Source organism: Mya arenaria, chromosome 12 (genome assembly GCF_026914265.1).
Source record: "Mya arenaria isolate MELC-2E11 chromosome 12, ASM2691426v1".
Lineage (NCBI taxonomy): Eukaryota > Metazoa > Mollusca > Bivalvia > Myida > Myidae > Mya > Mya arenaria.
In genome coordinates this window covers 48,700,923-48,723,587 of record NC_069133.1, presented here as the reverse complement: position 1 = coordinate 48,723,587, position 22,665 = coordinate 48,700,923, and the positions used below count along the sequence as shown (strand labels likewise).

General features: G+C 33.1%; 1 protein-coding gene across 1 annotated transcript; it reads right to left on the bottom strand.

The window, feature by feature from the left end:
* Positions 1–12,404: 12,404 nt before the first annotated feature.
* Positions 12,405–18,288, bottom strand: LOC128210750 (cholecystokinin receptor type A-like). The gene is made up of 2 exons (XM_052915103.1): positions 17,883–18,288; positions 12,405–14,058 (listed from the first exon to the last, which is right to left on the bottom strand). The coding sequence occupies exons 1-2, from the start codon at positions 18,286–18,288 to the stop codon at positions 13,163–13,165; spliced, it is 1,302 nt and encodes a 433-aa protein (XP_052771063.1). The 3' UTR covers positions 12,405–13,162.
* Positions 18,289–22,665: the final 4,377 nt, after the last annotated feature.

The window sequence follows — 22,665 nt, the reverse complement described above, 5'->3', positions numbered from 1 at the left end:
AATATAAAAACAATATTACAGTCCAACAAGTTTGAACCGTGCAATCCAGCCAAGTGACCATTATGCTGGCCATGGCAGTATAAAGACGACATAAGCCGGTATTTCTTCATTCCGGCGTTGGTACGTCGTTTAAACGGTAATGCACTGTGTATCTTTTATAGGTATAAAACACAGTCACTGTCGCAGACTAAATTATATTTTCAAGCGATTGATAAAATACGTACAGTCTTAGATCTAATTGAAAAGCCTAATAACAGGAGATGCCGAAATGTTTTTCGAAGCTCCGTGCCTTTCATAATGAAAATATTGCAGATCATTAAAATAGTCAGAGCAAACCAAAAAAAAAAGCATTGAACATTAGAATTAAGAGGTATAATGTAAAGTAGATAATATTTCAAATTGAAGATCAAGCACTGTTGATTAAACGTTGATTAAACAATAATTAGTTTCTATCAAATGATCCCTAATATTCCCGGCACGATGAAAATATATTTTCATACGTTAATAAAATAAATCTGAACCAAGAATATAAATGTGTTGCCTTAGCTAGAAAGTAACAACTAAGAGTACTCGCTATATAAGCATCAGTTGATCCATATCTGCCTCTAATTTCAAAAACGTTTTTAAAAGGGTAAAAGACAGCATATTTGTAATTGTTTAAGAATAAAAAACTGAGTAAATGAAAATTTTCCTTCTAGAATTTGAATTAAGGTGAATGAAAGTAGTTCATAGGTCACAGAGTGCATTTCGATGAACAATGTTTAATTGTAAACAAAAACACTTGAATTTGTTATACATAAACCTGCCTTAAATTACAATAACTACTAAATAAACGTCAAGAAACAAGAAACGATAATTATTTCTTTCATGCTTTTCGATGAAATATGGGTTTTAACCAGTGAAATAACTACAGTGAAAATATCAATTTGGTATTTTCACTGCAAAATAAGGAGTGAAAATATCAACTTTCAGAACTACTTTAAATTCCTTTGTTGTTACATGTACTTGCCTACTGGACTTCAATAAATTATGTCAAAAAATGTTAAAAAATATATAAAAGAAATGTTTTATAAATTTAGATAAATATATAATTGGAAATTAACAACTTACCGTTTATTACCGGTTATCCCGTTTATCAAACATTTTACTGATCTTTGAAGCTGAATGTTCGAACATTTGCTTTCATACCAAACAAATTACAGACAAAAACAACTGTTCGAACATAAATACAATTTTATATCATCGTTCAAATGTATTTTGAACTGTTAACCATTGGAGTACGTAAATTGAGCTTCCTGGAGAATTCACACAACAATTTACAGATAGATTCGATATTTTTACCCCACCCACACAACAAAATGTGTCAACAAACTAGCGTGGCATTTACTCTTTATCTGGAAAACAAACATTTTAAAGCGAAACAGACTGGTCTCTGACAGTAAGATGACTGAATATTAACTTACTATAAAAACACGCGTACATGCAGTCTTAAACTAAGAAAAATGGTTAAAATCCAATGAGTATCCACATTTGTTTTGCTAACACATTTGACCTTCCAAATTTTCATTCTTTAAATAGCAGCGTAGTAATTTGATTATGTTTTCATGTCCATCTTAAAATAAAATGTGTTTTCATTATTTTTGGAACATATGTGCACTAATAATACGTCATTGTTTACTGTTCATAAAGCTTTGCAATAAAAAACGAGCGAATATTAAGCCATAAGAATGAATAGCAGAGAACTATTTCTCAGCAAACCGAAAGTCGAAAAGTTGACAGCTATAATTATGCATGAGGGGCGCCCCACGGGTAGCGGCGTAAAGCCCACCCTTTTCAAAAAAGGGGGTAATTCAGAAATAAATAAAAAACAAATAAAACTCCGAAAATAAGCATAAAAGAAACAGAAAATTTGTTTATTTCAGTGTAAGATCGTATTTAATTTCACTCGTGATCATAAAAAAAACTACATTTTCACTCGTGGCTTCGCCACTCGTGAAAATATATTTTTTTATGACACTCGTGAAATAAAATACGATCTTACACTGAAATAAACAAATATCCTCTATATATTTTGTTTTGTTTTAAGACATGAAAGAAGAATTGCGAAAATCACTTTAATTAAGGGAGATGAATTTGATTAACTATTTATATATCTATTCCATTTACGTTTCATTTTATATTCATTTTCATTTAAAGACGTCAACATTGATCTCATATGTATTCAATAGTAAATTAATCATCTACAGGCGAAATAACACTGATTCCGAGAATTTCACACCTCAGTACTGTATATTGGACAAATTTTACTACAGTTTTAAATGTTAAACAGCGTTAGAAAAATGTAACATTTTATAAGAAAAACAAATTGGTTGGTAGTAGCCAATATGTATTAAGAAACGTGGCCACATCCTCTTTAGGGTTACAACAAACAATGGGGGTAAACATATAAACACAAATATATATTCAGCATGTCCAGCACTTTTTTTACATCACAAACCATTCAGTTCCAAAAAATATGAAAATGGAAAGTAGCAAATGTTTTGAGATGTCATGATTTAATCTATTGCGTACTAAAAGAAAAAAAGGAATGTTACACTGACTACTCATATTAGAATCGGTGTGTTTTGCCCTTCAACCATTAGCAAAATAGAATGATATTTAAGTTTGAATGACATACACTGTATATTGAGCGTAGATTTTTAATACGTCCGTTCACATATCGGGACGTATCATAGTTTCATCTGCGACGGACGGGTTGGTATTCGGGATCAAGTATGCTTTCCGATAAGTAACTTAACATCATTCAATTTGGTTAGAATGTGAATTGGCATTGTATCTCAGCTATATTGCTTAAGTCACTCTTGAATTATCGCCCTTTAGGATAGAAATTACCAAAACGTTGTCTTGTCCGATCAATTACTTTAGAAACTTAGATCATTTACTTAAGATTAAGATATAAAATTGAACGTTGACTAATTACATGTTTTTTGCCTTTCAGGTATGTGTTAAATATAAAAGATGGCATAGATTTTGTGGCGATTTATTTGGAAAAAAATGATTGTAAGCATTTTCATAGAAATCTATGGTATTCGATTCGTATTCCATAGAATGTTTGCAACGGTATTCACGTATGTGTTTGCTAACCGATTTTTGTCATATATATCAGGTTTAAAAGATATCTTCTTCTTGCAATTTATTTATGCTACTATTATCACAGCTTCTTCTTCGCTAATTATTGTTTATAACAAATATGCAATTAATGTTCGGATGATGTTGCATGAACTAGAGTGCTACTTAAATGTTATTCCATAGTGTTGAATGAATTCACATTAAAGAGTAATTGTGAGCTGAATCATAAATGACAATATGCCTCATTACTGTTGTGCAAAATGCATGGTGATCAGATGACCTGCAGCAGTACACTTCGGTGGGGAAGGCCAACAATGAAAACGTTTTTGTATTTGATAATTTTAAACTGTAGAAACAATCTGTTGAAAATGTTAAACGTATATTCCGTGCTACAAGTTTTGATGTGTTAAGAAGTTTGCACATTTTACGTGGAGATATTTTATCAGAAGTTGTTCGATATCCATATTTGCCGTCAAATGAAAAAAGTTTTTTCGGCAAAATTGAATAATGAATTGGGGTTTTTTCAGACTATTTGAGACTACGAAATGACTAGTGTATTGCTGCTTATTGATTATATCGTCTCAAGGAAGAAGTATATTATATAAAAAAGTAACTTCAATTGACTTTTTGGCTACAAAATTACCAAGTCAAAAGACAATTTCATTCGGAACGTTTCAAGATTTTTGGCCCCTTTAAAAATACTTACAGTATATATACTATATTTTACAGTACATTTTCTTTTGAATGCAAGTGTGTGTTCTGTAAATTAAATTTTAAAGAGCACTCTTTCGGACGAATACCACAAAACTATATGAAATGGACCAAAATGCAAATTCTGTGTGTAGGTCATTCATGTCATTAGGTCATACACTTTATACATTTGTCGATTCTGGGACAAATACCGTTTCCTTATCCTTAAGACCGTTTCTGTCACCCGATGCCGCCTTATCCGTATGTTCATTTCGTCTTGATATATCAAAGAACATTAGATATTATGTTATTTTTGTTTAATTATATATTTATATATGTTTTTCTTCCTGGTTTGTACGATGATGTATTCACCATTACAGTAATGTTTTAATTTTGAGTTTGTTAGGACAATCTATGTCAGAAAGATGTCTTTGAATGCCTTTATGTTACCTTTTATAAAATAAGCATTGTTTCTCCGATTTGAATCATTCAGTCGTTAAGTACTTGTAGTAACTGAAAAGTTTATATGTTATTATTTTTTTTTATTGCTTTCAAGTTAATGCTGACTCCGATGATAAATGTGGAAACATGTGTGTGGTTATCCGCATGTAAACTAGTTAGAATCCCCAGTGATACACATGTGCTCCAGTGTGTTTCACGGCCCGTTTCAAGGCGGTAATCCCATCATCTATTTATAATGCTATTTGAATGGGTTTGTCGTCTGCTTGTACGGTTGTTCTTCTGTAACAGTGTCGTTAAGGCCCTTACCTTGTGCCTCTGAACAGCGTTTATATCTATATCAGATTTATAATGTGTTTGAGATTGTTTTTCTGTTATTACAATAACTATATTCAAAATAAATGAGAAAAAAACAACAACGTTTATATCTATATCAGATTTATAATGTGTTTGAGATTGCTTTTCAGTTATTACAATAACTATATTCAAAATAAATGAGAAAAAACAACAACGTTTACATCTATATCAGAATTATAATGTGTTTGAGATTGTTTTTCAGTTATTACAATAACTATATTCAAAATAAATGAGAAAAAACAACAACGTTTTTATTTATATCAGATTTATAATGTGTTTGAGATTGTTTTTCAGTTATTACAATAACTATATTCAAAATAAATGAGAAAAAACAACAACGTTTATATCTATATCAGATTTATAATGTGTTTGAGATCGTTTTTCAGTTATTACAATAACTATATTCAAAATAAATGAGAAAAAACAACAACGTTTTTATCTATATCAGATTTATATTGTGTTTGAGATTGTTTTTCAGTTATTACAATAACTATATTCAAAATAAATGAGAAAAAACAACAACGTTTAAATCTATATCAGATTTATAATGTGTTTCAGATTGCTTTTCAGTTATTACAATAACTATATTCAAAATAAATGAGAAAAAACAACAGGGTTTATATCTAAATTTATGACAAAAGTTCTTGTCCATGTAGCTTTTATTGTGTTGTAACGTGTCGTGGCTATCTTATGATTCAAATATATAAAACAAAAATCATCGCTTCTTTTCATTAGCTAGAATTGATTTGTAACAATGACTACCGCTCGATTTGAAAGTGAAAAAAATATTGTACAATTAATGATAAGTCAACAAATTTGGAATTATTTCTCCTTACTTCACTTGACAATGGGTGAAGTGAGAAGTAACTGAACTTTGGCGTCGTTCTTTGTGCCTCTTGTTATAAATCTATGATACGTTTACATAGACTCCAATGATATGACTTTAATTTGAATCTCAAGAGCTCACACCCTACCTTTACTTATCGCAAGGATAGAAAGTTCTGTACGCAACCTCTAGAAATTAACATGTATACAAACCACTAGGACAAGCAGTGTTCAAACTCAATTATGTATGACCTTAAAAATAGACTTTCAGGATGTTTCACTGTGTTCATTTACTGCAGGTGCAATCATATCGTGTGTTATCTTAATGATTAATACTTACTAAAGAACTATTTCTTGTACAAATTCATCATTACATGCTATTCTTTATACCAGCCTTTAATAGTTGATTAATCAATATATTTTCAAAAATAGCATCGTTTCCCCTTTTTGTAGAATAGTATGTTCTTAACGACTATGCCATACAATTAGTGAAGCAGTCATATCGTTCCGTCAATTTGTTTTACAGTTGTTGTTGGTTTTCAATATCAGTAGACGGTTCCTCGACATGACAGCGCCGTAGCCACACTGACGCACACCGCCAATTTGGAGAGCGAAAAAAAAACACATAAAATAAATAAGAATAGCTAATGATATGAAAACTAATAAAATCGACTTCTGAATTCGAGGAACGACTACAATGACACATTTAATTATGAGTTATGCCGTAGATACAGAAAATTTAGCACTGCCGGGACTTATTGTATCAAACAATACAGCAAGGCCTTTTTGCTCGAGTACTGACGACACGCTCTATTCATAGAATAGGACTCCGTATTGTTCAAACGAGTCCGCATAAATTTCAAATGTTCTAGATATGTAATATCCTAGACAACAATATATACTAATTTAATTAATTAATTTTTGCATTTTCCATTTCAGATATGCTAAAATATAGGCGGCATGTATAAACTTATCAATACAAATATCTGGAGTTGCTAAGTGTAAAGAACGCTTGTTTAACACTCAGTTGACGCGCGTTTTAAAATAAGCGAACACAGACATGTTCTTATGGATATAATCAAAACTATTATAAAACATTCATCACGTGGAATTCCTTTCAGAGGGAGATTGTTAAAAGACCTAAACCGCGAGAACGGCAATTATAAGTTCTTTAAGGAATGGATAAGCACATATGATGAATTTATTTCCTGACATCTGAAAAGAACACCAAAGATTACGAAGTTTACATCGCCACAGTCAACAACAATTGTACCTAGACCTAACGATTGTCGAGGGAAAATGTTTGATGGTGCATCGCCAATGAGTGGCCAAGTAAGTGGCGATCAGACTCGGATTACTGACTTTTATCTGCATGCTAAATACATTAAACAAGTTAATAGTCATTGATTAAATCTAGTAGTTATCACATCATGCACCCAGGTGCCATCGATTCGCATTTTTATGAACAAATTTCAACAACTAACTTTCTTTTTTCACAACCTCGCAAACGACACAAGTCATTTAAAAGTGCAGTGGCGGACCTTTTAGCCGACTCATCAGAGTGTGAGGAGGAAAACGAATATGTCAATTTTCAGTATGCTTCAAAAGGACAGACTCTCACTATTCTCTCAGATACGAGATGGACATCAAGAAAGGATTATATTAGCACTCATTAGTTCATTATGAACTTTTATATAAACGACGCATTTAGTGATATTGTTAATGAACCTGAGGCCAAAAAAAATACCTGTTTCCGGTAACCCGACCGACGCTATTTTTTTCTCGCCGACCCTTATCTTTTTTTAGACATAAAGGAAAAAAAAAATATTTTCTTTAAATTCTATTGTAAAAAAATATTTCTTAAATATATCGTTGTTTGCCTTTTTTCTACGTCCCTGGAGAATAAACTTTCATTCCTGAGTATGTATAACCGAGACTCTTTGTCAACAGGAAAACAAAATGGCGGAGGGCGGCGAACCCTGTCCGGTATCTTCAAATTGGTAAACGCATGTTTACGGTCCAAACACGTGGTTGATCACAAAAGACATATATATTTTGCTGTCTTTATAATGAAAATATTTAGGATTATAGTTCGCAGTGTTATTTATCCATGTCCAAAATAAAACTTATTTTTTTACGATAAGGCTTTGCGTATATCATGCAGGCTTCTTACGATTAGGCTTTGCGAATTTATGCAGCCTAACTGCCAGGTTCCAATACGCATTTCATTAATCGTTACATTAATGTATCCGCAAATATCAATGGTTATTTATTTCGCCTTATTTAAGTCCTATCAACTGAAATCCAAACAATAACTTGCGAAAGTTAACAACACATTTATTGGAATGTGTCGGCTGTAGATCAAACCGTACAATTTGTGACGTCAGAGCAGGAGCGGTGATAAGATCAAAGGCGCGTAGCTATGGTTTGTATTTAATTCGGTCGGTCGGATACCGTATGATCCCATTTGATTGCCAGGATTTCGCCTAAGCTGGTAAGAAAATACCATACGATCGAAAAAAAATCAATAATCGTCGTCTGGGAATCTTAAAACAATGACCGAAATTTTTGAATTCACTATTAATATGAATGAAACTTTGATTGTACGAAAATAAGATACGTAAAATAAATCCATATCCGCGTTTACTTGTTCTATTATTAACCTACATCCACTTGAAGGCCTAGTTTAAGGAACTCACAGTTGACATGAAAATCGGCGATTTTCCTCAAGCAAATTAACAAAATTTATTTAGTTAATAATTGACTGTTTGGCTAGAACATTATCAATTATTTACATTATCACAGATTTGTAGAAATTGAAGTGCTGGATTTGTTCTAAAACCCGATCGCGACTTATAAACGAGTATTGTATATGAACAACACCAGATTTCATGGGCAAAATTGGCGGGAAAATACGGTAGTCGAAGGTAAGAAAATGATTTCAGACATTTAACAATACTGTTTTTCTCTGACTTTTTGTATATTATGATAAGCTTAGTTAAAATTATTGATCTGATGCAACAGAAAATTGCATGATATGGAAACTGTAAAAAAAAATAAAAAAAAATATCCCGACCGACCGACCCTATTTTTTACCGCCATGTTACCGGAGACACAGGTATTATTTTTTTTTGCCTGACGCGTCAAGTTATTTGAGGCCGATGCAAAGCTGTATATATTTTAATATTTACGACTACTGTCTATGACAACGATTGTGATATATTCCGGGATAAAATTTTAAAGCTAACAACCTAGCCGATATCTTCAGAATTTAAAAAATAGTCAAATCCGACTCTTTTCAAGGGACTCGTGTCCGGTCACTTAGAATGACTGTACAAATAAATATTTGCTAGGAAACCAGGAAAAAAACACAGTAATATAGACAGTGTAAATACATCAGCGATGGACCATTATCAGCTTAATCACTTCCATCTATTAAAGACCACGTTATACAGCACTTGACTTGGAAGACGTTAAAGTAGGGACATATTAAATGTTTTGTTATCTGGGAATCATGACCACTTTACGATTGAAAATGTTTAACCTAGCTAGATTTACGTCCATAAAAACAATTGGTTGACAAGCTCCAGTTTGTGGTGATAACCAGTAAAATCCTTTGATTATTTTCAGGTGAGGATAAAGGCATCACATAAAGTCGTTTTACTATCGAGAAACACTTTTGAATGGTCAACTGCAATTTGGATCAATTGGGAAGTATAAAGACACTTATCTAGACCTTGATAGTTGGTTAGTAAGTTATCAATAAAGTTTTGAGTCAGTCAGTCAATCTAAGTCTGGGTTATATTCTGCAAAGTGGTTAAAATCTGAGGTATTGTAATTGGGTTTCATCGTTAGGTCTACGGACCGACTTGATGCCTGGTTAAGATCTGAGAGTTAGCTTTGCTCTCGTTTAATCGAACAAATGATATAAATATATAGAATAAATTGACAACTAAGACATAAATGATTGCTAATAATAAAACCTGTATCATCACTCAGACGTGGTTGTTTTACGATTGAACGGCTTAGCGTAAAGGGCGCGGTACCAGAGGGCTACAATAACTCCCACTAATTGTTTTAGAGGCTTTATAATATTTAATAGATGTCTGCAGAAGACGTTTATGAAATTAATTGTACTAATTTTATTGGCATCTATAGCTTCAGTAAACTGTAACTGTTATAATTCCAGATGTTTTATCTAAAAAATGTCTGTTATGTCGCAAAATTCTAGATTTATATGTCTGATGTTCAATGCTTATTAAAACTGATCAGAATAGAACATAAATGATGCAAGCGTTTCATTGCAGCGCTATGTTGCTTCTTACAACAGTGTATGTAACATTAAAACACCCTATTTAATTTGCCGTACTGTTCTATTATTATACATTTTCTGGGTTATGCCGCGAGACATGTGCAACATCAGCTAGGATCGAACTTTGAAGACGATTTCGCATCGCCACTCAATAAAAACATCTTTTCCAAATATTTTTGTTACAAAATGGAGGGATGAATACTTTTCTTAAAAAGGTTGAGTGCTAACTTATAATCAGGACCATGGTTTTAAATATGTATTAATTTACTTCCCCTTGTAGATAAGAAGGCGTGAAAAAGAATAACCAGGATTCAAAGTGTTAAATATTTTAATGCAAAAAAGTTTTGTGAGTTAAATGATAATTATTATATTTAGAATTATTCGGCAAAATTGTAAAAAAAGAGTACTTTTATCGTTTGAAATGAACAACCAGCGTTAAATGTACTGTAAAGTCAAAAGAACATTATTCTAAAGACAAGCAATTTTTTTAATATTCCGAATATGAAAACTATGCAATCAACTTAGCCAATAAAAATTTGAAAGATTGCCATTTAATTTTCAAACGCATATAGGCAAGATCGTCATTTGTAAAACAATGGGATGTTTCACAAAGAAAATGCAAGTCAATCAATTTCATACGACTGACATTTATACAAGTTACATAAGAACGTCAAAATGCGGCATAATTGTTACGAGTTTCATAAACGAAACAAGCAAAATGTGTTTTCGAACAACCCTTTACATATGATCCAATATTTCCGTACCTTCGATTGTTAAACGATATATTGAAATAAGCTATTTTTCGCTTACCCCTATCCTATTTGGATGTCGATGATTGATAGTTACATATGCCAAAGTACTGCAATACATTTAGGTCATATCAGTTGTTTTTGTCGTTCAAAATTTCGACACATGATATTTCTGTTGTCGCCGGTGACGCCCAGATGAGGTTGCGTGCAGACAATAACTCAGTCGTTTATAACCTACTCGTGATAAACCAACGTACAAGTGTTATGGGACATAATGTCGATCATATTCGATTGTGGGATAAATACCTTCAACTACTAGGTAAAAGTAATGGGTTTATACCTTGAGAAGACAATAAATTATATATTAACAAATCATCTTGAACTGGTGACAGAGTGTGTGGGTTAATGTCCATGCCAATATTTATTGTCTGTTGAAACGCAAACGGAAACACCAGAGGTTCTCCTATATTAAATGAAAATATAGTTGGTTTATTGCTTCATTTTCCCAAAGAGCGCAGTCTCCTTAGCGATGCAATCTACCCAATCTGTGAACACTCATAGACTCAACACAGCTGCAAGGAAGCAAAAGTGCGAAGTCGAGTACGTATACCAGGCGATATCGGACGCGTGTTGAACATTCTATTGCTGAAGTTAGATAAATTAGGTAATTGGGACATTGTCGCATCATCCTAGGAATATTGTTTCAAATGCTGTTTATATAAAATTATGTGCTTTACGTGTATGTATAAATAAAGGATTGAACACAACTCTGTTAATACGTTTGGCCTTGTTTCGCAAATGAAATAGTTTTGAGAACCATTCCGAACATTTGCTATCGTAGGCCAACGAAGGCGACGTTATCGGTATAAGAATAAGAAACAAAATCCTATAACAAAGTATAAATCATGACATTGAATGACAATATCTTACATAAACGGTGTTCATTGATGTGATAGAGTTATACATGTACACGAGTTATATAAGAAAGTATTTTGTAGAGTGTTTGCAGAGTTTAAGAATTCACTTAAAAATGTACTTGGCGTCTTTGTGCGTTTATTCCCAGGATAGAATCTAGTCGATTCGGAACGCGTAACTGGCATAAAAAACCCTTATATCGGGAACCGGAAGTAGAATTGTTTACAATATCAAAAAATATTTTCACTGTAAATCATGCACGCATCGTTCTTTTACCATCCACCATTTCGTTCTCGTGTAGTTCTCTGTCCCCTCGGATGTTAGGTAGCGTGGATTTCATCCCCAAAACAATGTTCTTGGACACTGTTCGTGTCGTTTGGGCGATTACATCTCGGGTCGGACATAAAAGAAAAAGAAGAACGAATCACCCTGAGACCCCTTTGATAGGTTTAGAAGAATCACGTACGCTTGTACCCTACAGTCAACACATGTATTACTTAGCAGTAACATGGACACATACTATACCTTTAACATACTTGTACGTTAAGCATACTTCCTAAAGGTGTTTAGTGGATTGGTTTAGACTTGCCAAACGGATTTGTTTTTCATTTGTGAAATGTGTGTTGTATTTTGGCGTTATTTCCCTTGATCAGTGTGCCTTTAAGCAGGTTTGTGGCCTAGATGTATATTGCTGGGCTTGTCCAAGAGTTTTCAGTGTTCCATTATAACTATTATCTTGACAGGATTTGCAATAATTTTGATATGAAATGTTTCTTCTCCTACTGGGATGTATCTATGGAAGAATTTATCGTATATACTGATGATGTAGCAGTCGTCTGGATATAGACAGACAGATAGACAGACAGACAGTTTATTGACTTGCACATAGTACATCGACACAACACATACATTTTATAATACAATTTGTCAACGTGTATGAGCAATGATAATAAACAGCTATAAATACAAATTACAACATACAAATATGTAGAAAAAAACACACAAAAAAGACAAAAAAATCAATAAATAATAAATGAGAAGGTGAACATGGCTTATAAATGTAATTAAGGATTGATATTTAGTAAGCTTGATCTTATTTTAAGAGATTCTTTAACAACTATTTATACAACTTAATTATTTCTCCACAAAACAGATGATATCACCTTAATATATCACTTCATTTTATTGTTATATAAAAAGGCAATTTTCTAGAATCTTGATCTTTTGCGAAACAATTCTAATTACCAACTATCATATAACAAAACAGTATTGAATATTATTTTATTCACGTAAAATATACACTGTCTTTTGACATATAAATACATTAAAACAAATCAAGCTACTCGCCATATTGAATATATATATTTAAACACTTCATAAGGTAAAGGATAAAATAATACAATGAAAAATACAGGGGCAAGCCCAGTAGTCGAAAATTCAAAAAATAACCCTGTTTAGGGCACAAGGCAATGGCTCAAACGACAATGCACTATTGACACAAACATATTAACTAACAATACACAAACACCAAGATCTAACTTATACAACATACACAAACACAACAACCAAACAACAACTTCATCAAAATTGTTTTACCGTTAAATGATTAACCCGTTTAAGAAAATTGGTTGCATCTACTTAACCAAAAAGAAGGTTATTCCAAAGAAAACCAGTTGTTTGCGCCTATAGATGATATCAATTAATTGTTATTAAGAAACACAGTATATCAATCAAAACTGTGCCTGGTACTTCCATTCAGTTTGTCAACATCTTGGTGTTGGTCGTCACCAGCTGGTTTAGATCCTGACGTGGTGGATTTCGATGATGATATATCTATTGGTTTTCTGGTGATCGTTCGGGCCCTCTCTGGATCACCTTTATATGCCCGATGAACATTGAATCTTGCAGTCATTGTATTGTAGCTAACATAAAGATAACCATCATTACGTTTTAGTAAGCGCTTAAATGCCATTTTAAATTTTGTTGATGTCAGACAATAAATGATCGGGTTTCCCGCACTGTTGACATACATAAGGATTCTGGACCAAGAAATTAAATTCAGAAATGCCTCTAATCCAATTGTGTAGACATTTTCAGCCGGGCTGAATATTAACCACAGCGTTAAAACACGTATTGGGAATAAAGTTACAAAAAAGAGAACCATAATTAGAATAAGCATATACACAACTTGTCGTCTCGCGATTGTCTGTAAAGCTGATCTTTTATTTTGTGTCAGCTTATTCAATGTATCTGACATGAGCTGATGAATGATTTTGATATAAATACTTACTAGAATAATCAATGGAATGGCAAAAAAGGCGACTACAACGAAAATAGTATAACCATATTTCCACGAGGAGTTTATTTTGGTTCTACACACTTTAGTAGGAGTTCCGTCATAGAAAGTAGCATCTTCAAGGACAGTCATTACGGGAAAAGGTACTGTCAAAAACACGGCAACCGCCCATATGAGGAGAAGACACTTGACTGTCTTTGAGATTGTGCAAACCATATGCTGCTTAAGGGGATGGCAGAGGGCAAAGTAGCGTTCGAATGTCACCGCGAGCATCGTCAGAATGGACACGTGCAGTGTACCGTTTTCCAGCAGCGGCACGAGTTTACCTGAAAATATTTAGAATTGATAAGCTTGCATTAAGTTTGCAGGATTTTGTTTGAGACGCCAGAGAGATTGCAAAATGTAAGTTGTACTGATACATGCACTAGTGGACTATCTTTTATTATGCTATTTTGTACAGGTGTGCGTTAATTGTACAAATTGAAAAACGCATGCACACATGCACTCATGCAAATATTAGGATAGTATAGAGATGGCGGAACGCTACTTGATCTACTTCTCGTACACTACGTCATCCAGATATATATCCAGATGAATTGTACATGTACAAGTTAAAATGACATTTTAAAAGGCACGAGGAATTTAGTGACTTATGCGAGTCAAGGATTTGACGCTAAAAAGGGGCGTAACTGAGGGGCGTAACTTGACTTCCGCCCGTCCCTTAGAAGCAAAAATGTGTTTGGTTTAAAATGTTGACGTGGTTTTGGAGGAGCAAATTCTAGTCCGAAATGGTGATATATTTTTTTATTTTTTTTTGGGGGGGGAGGGGGGTATTGTATTACTTTCTTTTCTTCTTTATTGATAAAAAAATGATAAACAAGGACGATTTTAGGGAGGGGCGCAGCGGTTGCAGCACCCTGGATCCGCTAGCGCTAGTAACATTCAATGCGTAAAGTGAACTGTTGCAAAAGTCTACACAGTAACTTTTAGTCGCACGCGTAGCTTCGCGTACATGATAAGGCAATTTTCGAGGACCAAACTACGTTGCCGTTAGAACCAACTGATTTGTAGATTTCAGGTCGGATTGCATGAGTGAAATAAAACTGACTAGAATTATATTTATAGGAGGGAAACAAAGAATCAGCCTTTAGAAAATCTTTAGCTATCTTAATTACCGTTAGTTAACACATCGCAACGCCGCGTATAGCTTTCTCTCGACGTAGATGGTCGCTGTAAAAATTATCGAAATGAACGCGGTGGATGTTATGCTTTTATCGCGACGTAAAGTGAAAACTAATTTTAAAAGAGAATGTTCGTTGTCGGAAGTGTAGTGTTTCGCAACCTCTATTATTTTCGCAACCTTGAAAATCAATCCCATTTTTTTCATGTACGTGTTTTCGCCACGCTTCTTTGAATAGTTTAACCATCGGAAGTTATTTGGCGCTCCCTAATGGAACATTATAATCTCTTTTAAGCAATTTAATTGCGTTCTTCTGAAAAACACCAATTCAAATAAAGGGAACAATTTTATCAGCCAATAAACTTTACTTTAAAATCTTACTTATTCAATGTGGTAAGTTCTTTCTAGGAAGAATCATTTGACAATTGGGAATTTATGCTAGCGACATCAAACAGCACTTTCATTCATCCCCAATTGTCAGTATTTTGAATAACATTAAGCTTTTGGGCTCACAAGCTTCTTATTGTCATATGTAATATTATTAGGAAGACTAGATTACATATGTACACATTTTCGGAAGTAAGCCATTTGGTCGTAAAGTGATGAAATGCTCAAACAAGATTCTAAGCTTTTAAATGAAACTTGTTTAATACATTAGTCTCATTGAATATTTGGTGATTTAACACTTATCTTGAAGCTGCGCTCTCACAGATTGACCGTACTGACAGTTTTTGTTGTTGTTGTTTTTGGCTGGGAATGAGCCAGTTTTTGCGTAAATATCTGGAGACCAGTGTTGTAAGACTCCTTCCAAACGATCAGATCGCAGTTGTTCATACTTACGTTCAAAAATTGATGTTTTAAGGCTAAAAGCGTTTCAAACACTTTAAAAAAAATGAGTTTTTCGGCGTGTTTCAATTCCATTGAGACCTATTCTTTTGTGAGTTATCATATACAGTGTGTGTATACCACGTGATAAATTGCGTCATAAATGCTAAGTCGGAAGGCAATATTTTGCTTTAAAAAATACTTTAAACAAAGATATCTTCACAATTTCTTTACCATTTTAAATGAAACACAGCGCAGTCTACGCAGCTTACGGAGCCCTGCCTTCGGTCTTTTACCAGATTTTGATTGAGAGTTTAGTTTCTTAAAACACTTCGACAAACCTTTTCGCAATACGGCCGTCTGACAGAGCACTGTCAAAACATTATTTTGGAAACAGGTTTGTCTAAGTGCTTGATGAAATAACTTTATCAAATTTCGGTAATAAAACAAACGCGGGGCTCTTTAAGCGGCATATCCTGCCCTTTGTTTCATTTAAAATGGTGTTGTAAAAGAAAAGTTATATTTGATTTAAGATTTCATTTTAAGCAAAATGTTGCCTTCCCTGGTAGCATATATGACGTAATTTATCACGTGGTATACACACACTGATATATGACTGTAATGCATCGATACCAAATCAGTTGATTCTGCGACAAAAACTTAAAAAAGTCGAAACTGTCAATCTGTGAGAGTACAGCTTTAGAATATTGAGGGAACCATTTAAAAGGAAATTGTGAAGTTTACGTAACTGTTTGTAAAGTTAAAATATGGTTGCTATTATCACTTATATGATGTAAGCATATGCGAAAAATAACTGATGGATAATCAGAAATAATACACAGTTACGCTACACGCTAATCGCAGATGTATGTGACAAACGTTTTAGCCCTTACATCATTTCATAAAAATAGGTTGTTACACGTCCAATTTCAGTTGAAATAAAGTGTAAAAATACCAACTGCAATGACTAGAGCCCTTGGAATGTACTCGTGATTGCACATAAGCAAACATAAACTTAATACCAAAAGTGTATGGAGTCACAAGGCCCCAACATTTAACATTAAGATTAATTTATCCATCAGGAAATTCAACGGGGTGGTACATATTTATTTTAATCAGTGTTGGTCTGATTACTTTGATATTGTTTCGGCCACATAACACTGACGTTTCGTTCTACGTTCCGCGTCTATTTCCCAGAAAATGTATCACACAAAGCAAAACATGTCATTATATGTCTTTGACGACTCCCAAAACAATTGAAATAGTTATTTGTAATGATTACTCCTGGGTTTTGCTTAAAATTACATTTAAGAGGAAGAATAAAGTTGAACCTATTCAGGATAAATATTCTAAATGATTAATTAAGTATGAAAATTTGGTTACACCTCTGTCCACTCCGGGTTTGTTTTTTATTTTATTTTTAAAAATTGTCTGCTAGCTCCGATTTATATCTGACAGAATCCGAAGAACAGAACATTAAATTGATGTGGCCTAATAAAATCAGTAACAACAAATATATTGTACATTTATATATTTGCACGTTCTTTTGTTATCAACTATAACGTTCTCGGATGAATACGGCATACTTTTATTGGAATGTGTATTGTATCTTTCATTCTCATTTTATAGATCATGTCGAGTTGGGAAAAAACGGTTATCAACATCTAAATCTGTTGAAAGAAGTGATTAGCAATAGGTTGATTGCATCATTTAGTCTGTTGAAGACCCACAACAATAAAGGATATTTTTACAGATGCATTGCACATATAAATAAGTGTCGCATTACAAAATTGTAAAGGACCGCGAGTCGACAAGGACCTTCCACAATGCAAAAATTGGTGGGAAAGGCCAAATTAAAATGTTTCAAAAATATGTATAGGTGAATGTGTTATGCTTGTTACCTCAAAATTAAATGAAAAATAAAGTTTTTTTAAGCATTGTATGTTTTGGTCATTCAACGACATTTGCACTGTGGAAGGCCATCAGCGATAATTTATCGAATAATGCTCATCTACGGTGCTAAATAATAGTCATGATTCGCTACGTCCTTCCTCTCGAAATTAGTGGTTAGCTAGCTGCCAATATTTCTTTTTAAAAAATAAAAAAACACAAATCACAAAAGTGATAAAGAAATGCATAACTCACACATGGCCTCCCCTAGAAACCACCTGTCCTTTCCAAAGAACTCGAGCAGAGCGGCAGGTTGGCACACGACCAGAAACAAGACGTCTGCTACACTCAAGTTTAGCAGAAACACATTTGTCGGCGTCCTCATTTCCCGCAGTTTTAAGATCACAGTGATGACCAGAATATTTCCCGTAACGCCAATGATGAATATGATAGCGTTAAGCACCGCCACTAGTACATTCAGGTACATGGGAATGTACGGCTGGTCTGACGATTGGTATAGATGTTCACTATCATTGCCAGTTGAGTATTGGTATAGAGGTTCACTTCCGTTGCCAGTTGTGTTGTGGAATAGATGTTCACTATCACCACCAGTACTCTGATTTCTCCAAGTAATCGCAACGCCGGATGAAATTCCTTCCATGTTTTTTTAAATATAGTTTTATACCAAGTAGCGTGGAAAATCCGTAAAATACCTTTAAAACGTTAAAATGATGTTTTATAACATAAATATATAAAACATTGATATAACACGTCAATAGTTTGAAGATGTTTTGTATTTTGAATATACACACATTGTTAATACTACAGATGTTATAGTTGTCACTTTCATGCTGTTGGTTTTTATATTCTTGTATATTATCCTGTACAACTTTGCTTTTTTAATATACACTCATCGATTCGGTTTCAGTTTCATCCATGTTTCAAACTACAATGACAGCTGTTGAATAAACTAATATGTTTCATTTTATTCATGCGTCTCTAACACTGTTGGTATTTTCCTTCAATATGTATTTGTTATAAATTTGTTTTGTTGCCGATACACATTTCAGTCCGTACTTATTAAAGCAGATGTTTGTTTGTATTACCCGTATTTTCCAGTAAAATCGGTATCTAATAGCTGTTCATGTTGCACAGCGGTATATTGCTTGTTCGCTTGTTTCTTGAGAATAGACTGAGGTTGTACAATGCCACAGCTTTATATAGACTAGTACAGAGCACCGTCTTTAATGTAAAATGCTTTTATTTTAATCTTAATTGAGAAGCAAGGCACTGGTTTAAAACTTCGTTCCCGTGACCTTTTATTCTAAATGGGGGATTAATATTATTAGAAAGGTTGCCTGAATGAATTAGAAATACGTCGTTCATGCCTTTAACTGTTTTAATTGATTAAGCAAACGTGATTTTTGGTCGCATTCTATAGGCAAATGTCCCCTATTGAACTTGAATATTTGTTTATAATAATATTATGTTTGTTGGTACGCGACTCATTCCTAACAAACATCATACGTTATTTGTTTGGGGCTTGAACCCACAAATGCTGGGACACTACTCATTTACATAACTCCTTTGCGTGGTGTAGGTCTCGCCAATTCTGTCATATCCCCGGACTGTCCGGAATCAGTATCAATCGTATGCACAACAGCTATGTATAACGGATATTAGTGCAAACTGTATAAAACGTGTGCATTTGGATTTTTACGGTGGTAGTTTCTGCTGGTTGACAATCAGAAGTCTTATTTCTTTCAGGTAGGAAAATGACTGAATATTATAAAGCCAACAACAGGTTATGAAGAATTCCAGCCTGCATTAAATACTATGTTGGATCCTTTAGAGCGGATTTGACACAAGGAAGCTGCTGCTGAAAGAGATGTGGTTATTTTATATAAAACATATTTGGACTGGTTTTTGTTTAGTGGTTGTGGTGATGGTGGTGGTGGTGGTGGTGGTGGTGGAGATGATGATGATGATGATGATGAATTTTATCGATTAATTTCATCAGTCACACAGCTTTGAAAACATTATAAATTTATTTATCAATAAAGTTCATCAGTCGCACAGCTTTGATAAACATTATAAATTTATATATATCAGGTTGTTTTTCAAAATAAATAGGAGAAATATTAAACTGCTTACATTTGTTTCATTTATACCAGTATAATTATCTATACTAATTATTAAGAAATGTTTTAAAGTACAACTTTATTCCATGACAGCAAAACATTATTGTTGGGTAATGCACCTAAAGGGGCATGAAACCAATCATCTGTGCACACTCTACACGTACAAACGCATGGGAGAAGACAAAACTTCAAATGTTGAAGAGTGAAGAATTATTGTGAAAAATCTAAATGTTAAAATACCAATGACATGTTCAAACAGATGGTCAAACATATTTTACATAACTTATAATAACATAGTCGAGGACTTTCACTTTGACATTTTTGGAGTGGCGTTTCCGTCCGCTTTACTGTTCTTGTTTATTCACATATTTTAGTTTAAAAGTACAAAAAAAATTATACACTGCATTCTGAGTTAATATCATCATAAGTAAAATGAATTTATTTGAATGAGTACATTTTATGAATAAGTCCAACCAAGCTTTATCATTTTTTACAAGAATAAGGTTGATTTTTAAGTATAAATAGGTGTTAAAGTGTATGGTTACATGGTGTTATAGATATATTCTTTAATACAGAACGATAAACTATCATATTTATTTATTAAATGTTTAATAGACATCATAGAAAATAATTAAAATGATGGCCTTATATTTAATTATTTTTTATGACATTAATAAAACTGCTGTTTATTTTATACACCGAAAAAGTGCTCTGTTCCAAAAAGTCACAATATCAATCAAAATGATGTTTCCCAATTTCTTTCAATATTGTTTTCGTTTAAACTTTAGTTTTCTTTTAAAGCTGCACTCTCACAGATTGAACGATTCGGCAACTTTTTTGTATTTTTTTGTCTTGGAACGAGCGATTGTTTCCGAAAATCCATGGAAACCAGTGATAAACGACTGTTATCTATTTATTTGTAATATGTAATACTTATATTGCACCTTCTAATTCTAACAGAAACCCTCAAGTTGGAAATAACAATTATGATGTTATTGAACAAAATATAATTTCAATTAAGCAACAAAATGATGACCATAATCGTATTTAAACAATACTTGGGAATTTAAATTCAAGGGTAGGGACTTTGCTAGACTTGGTAGTAGATGGTAAGAACACATTAAGAGATCAAAACCTTTTACCTGTGTAATAAACAACCGATACTATTTTGCCAAAAAAATCTGAAGATAATGTTGTTAGTACAAATGGTAGATTGCTTATTGATTTTTGATGGGAACTTTAAATAGCAAACTGGCGAGTAGTGGGTGATAAAAATATTGGCAATTTAACATTTGTGTGTGCAAATGGCTCAATTGTAGTAGATTGCTACATTGAAGTTGAGGTTACAAAATTTGTAAATTTCAATGTTCATGGATCAAATGTTTGGACAAACCAATGCTTTTAAAATTGAATTTGTTCCAGAGCGGTCATCTTATAATTTATAAACATTAAAAAATTAAGAACATAACGCAAGTAGTTCACATATTAAAACTGATCTTGGGCAAAAGTGCTGGTCCAGCTCGGACTAAATTATCTGAATTTTTGAAATATGGTAAACATAGATTATCGTCTTTTTTATTAAGATTATTTTATAAACTTTTAATTTTAGTGTTTTCCACGATATTAAAGTGGACTGAGGGTTATAATATCCAATAAATTAAAAGAGAAAATTCAAATGAAGTAAAGGATTTTCAAGGAGATTCATAATTGTGTCTATTAGTTTAGGGTACATGTAGGTACATTTTCTGATTTCTTTGATAGAAATGTCGGATTATTTCAAGGGGAGATAACTTCCCCGATCTGTTTTCCCAATTTTTAAATGACATTGAGTTACATATACAGCCAGGAACCGTTTACGCCGGGCTCACCATTGATGAACTTAATATTTACTTATTGTTATTTACTGACGATGCCGCTCTAATAGTCAAAAGAAGGCAAACAGGAATCACTAGATCACTTGGAAACTTATTGTAATCGTTGGAAACTCACAGTAAATGTTGAGAAAACTAAAATTGTTGTCTTAAAAAAGGTGGTAGCCTTTCGCGAACAGATAAATGGAGATATGACGGTGTCAATGTTGAAATAGTTAACTTTTTAATTACCTAGGTGTAGTACTAACGTCTGGTGGTTCTTTTGCTCAAGCAGCTTTAGCTTTAGCTGCATGGAATAGCTCTTTGATTAATTAATGACTAACTTTCTATTATGAAACATACAATTGTTCCTGTTAAAATTATGTTGAATCTGTTTGACTCATATGAAGTGTCTATACTTAATTATGGATCGGAGGTTTGGGGATTAGGGAAATATGAGTGCTTGGAAAGAGTGCAAAAATGATTTTGTAAATGGATATTTTAATTAAAACGGTGTACAAATACATTGTCTTTATACAGTGAGCTAGGTCGGTTTCCGTTATATATCGAACGATATATTCGGATTATTAAATATTTTATCAAGCTATTCACTGGCAACTAGCTGATAATTGTATTAAAGGCCAACTATCGGTAAAAAATGAGAGAGAGAGATGCAAACCATGTTGTTAGAACTTGGGCCTCAAATGTTCGAGATGTTTTACAACATTTAGAATTTCATGACATGTGGCTTTATCCAGAATCAATTATTATGACTGCATTTGTACCTTTATTATATTGATATTTCAGACTGGAGAGTAGGTATGGAAAGTTGTAGCTCATTATTTATATATAAAGAACATTCGACATTCGAAGTCTCAAGCTATATCTATAAATGAGATAACATTAAGTACAGACAACGACTTGCAAAATTAAGTCTCTCGTCCCATAGATTAAAAATTGAAGTTGGAAGACATAATAACATTGTAAGAAATGAAAGAAAGTGTACATTTTGTAATTTAAAAGATCTGGAAGACGAGTACCATTTTG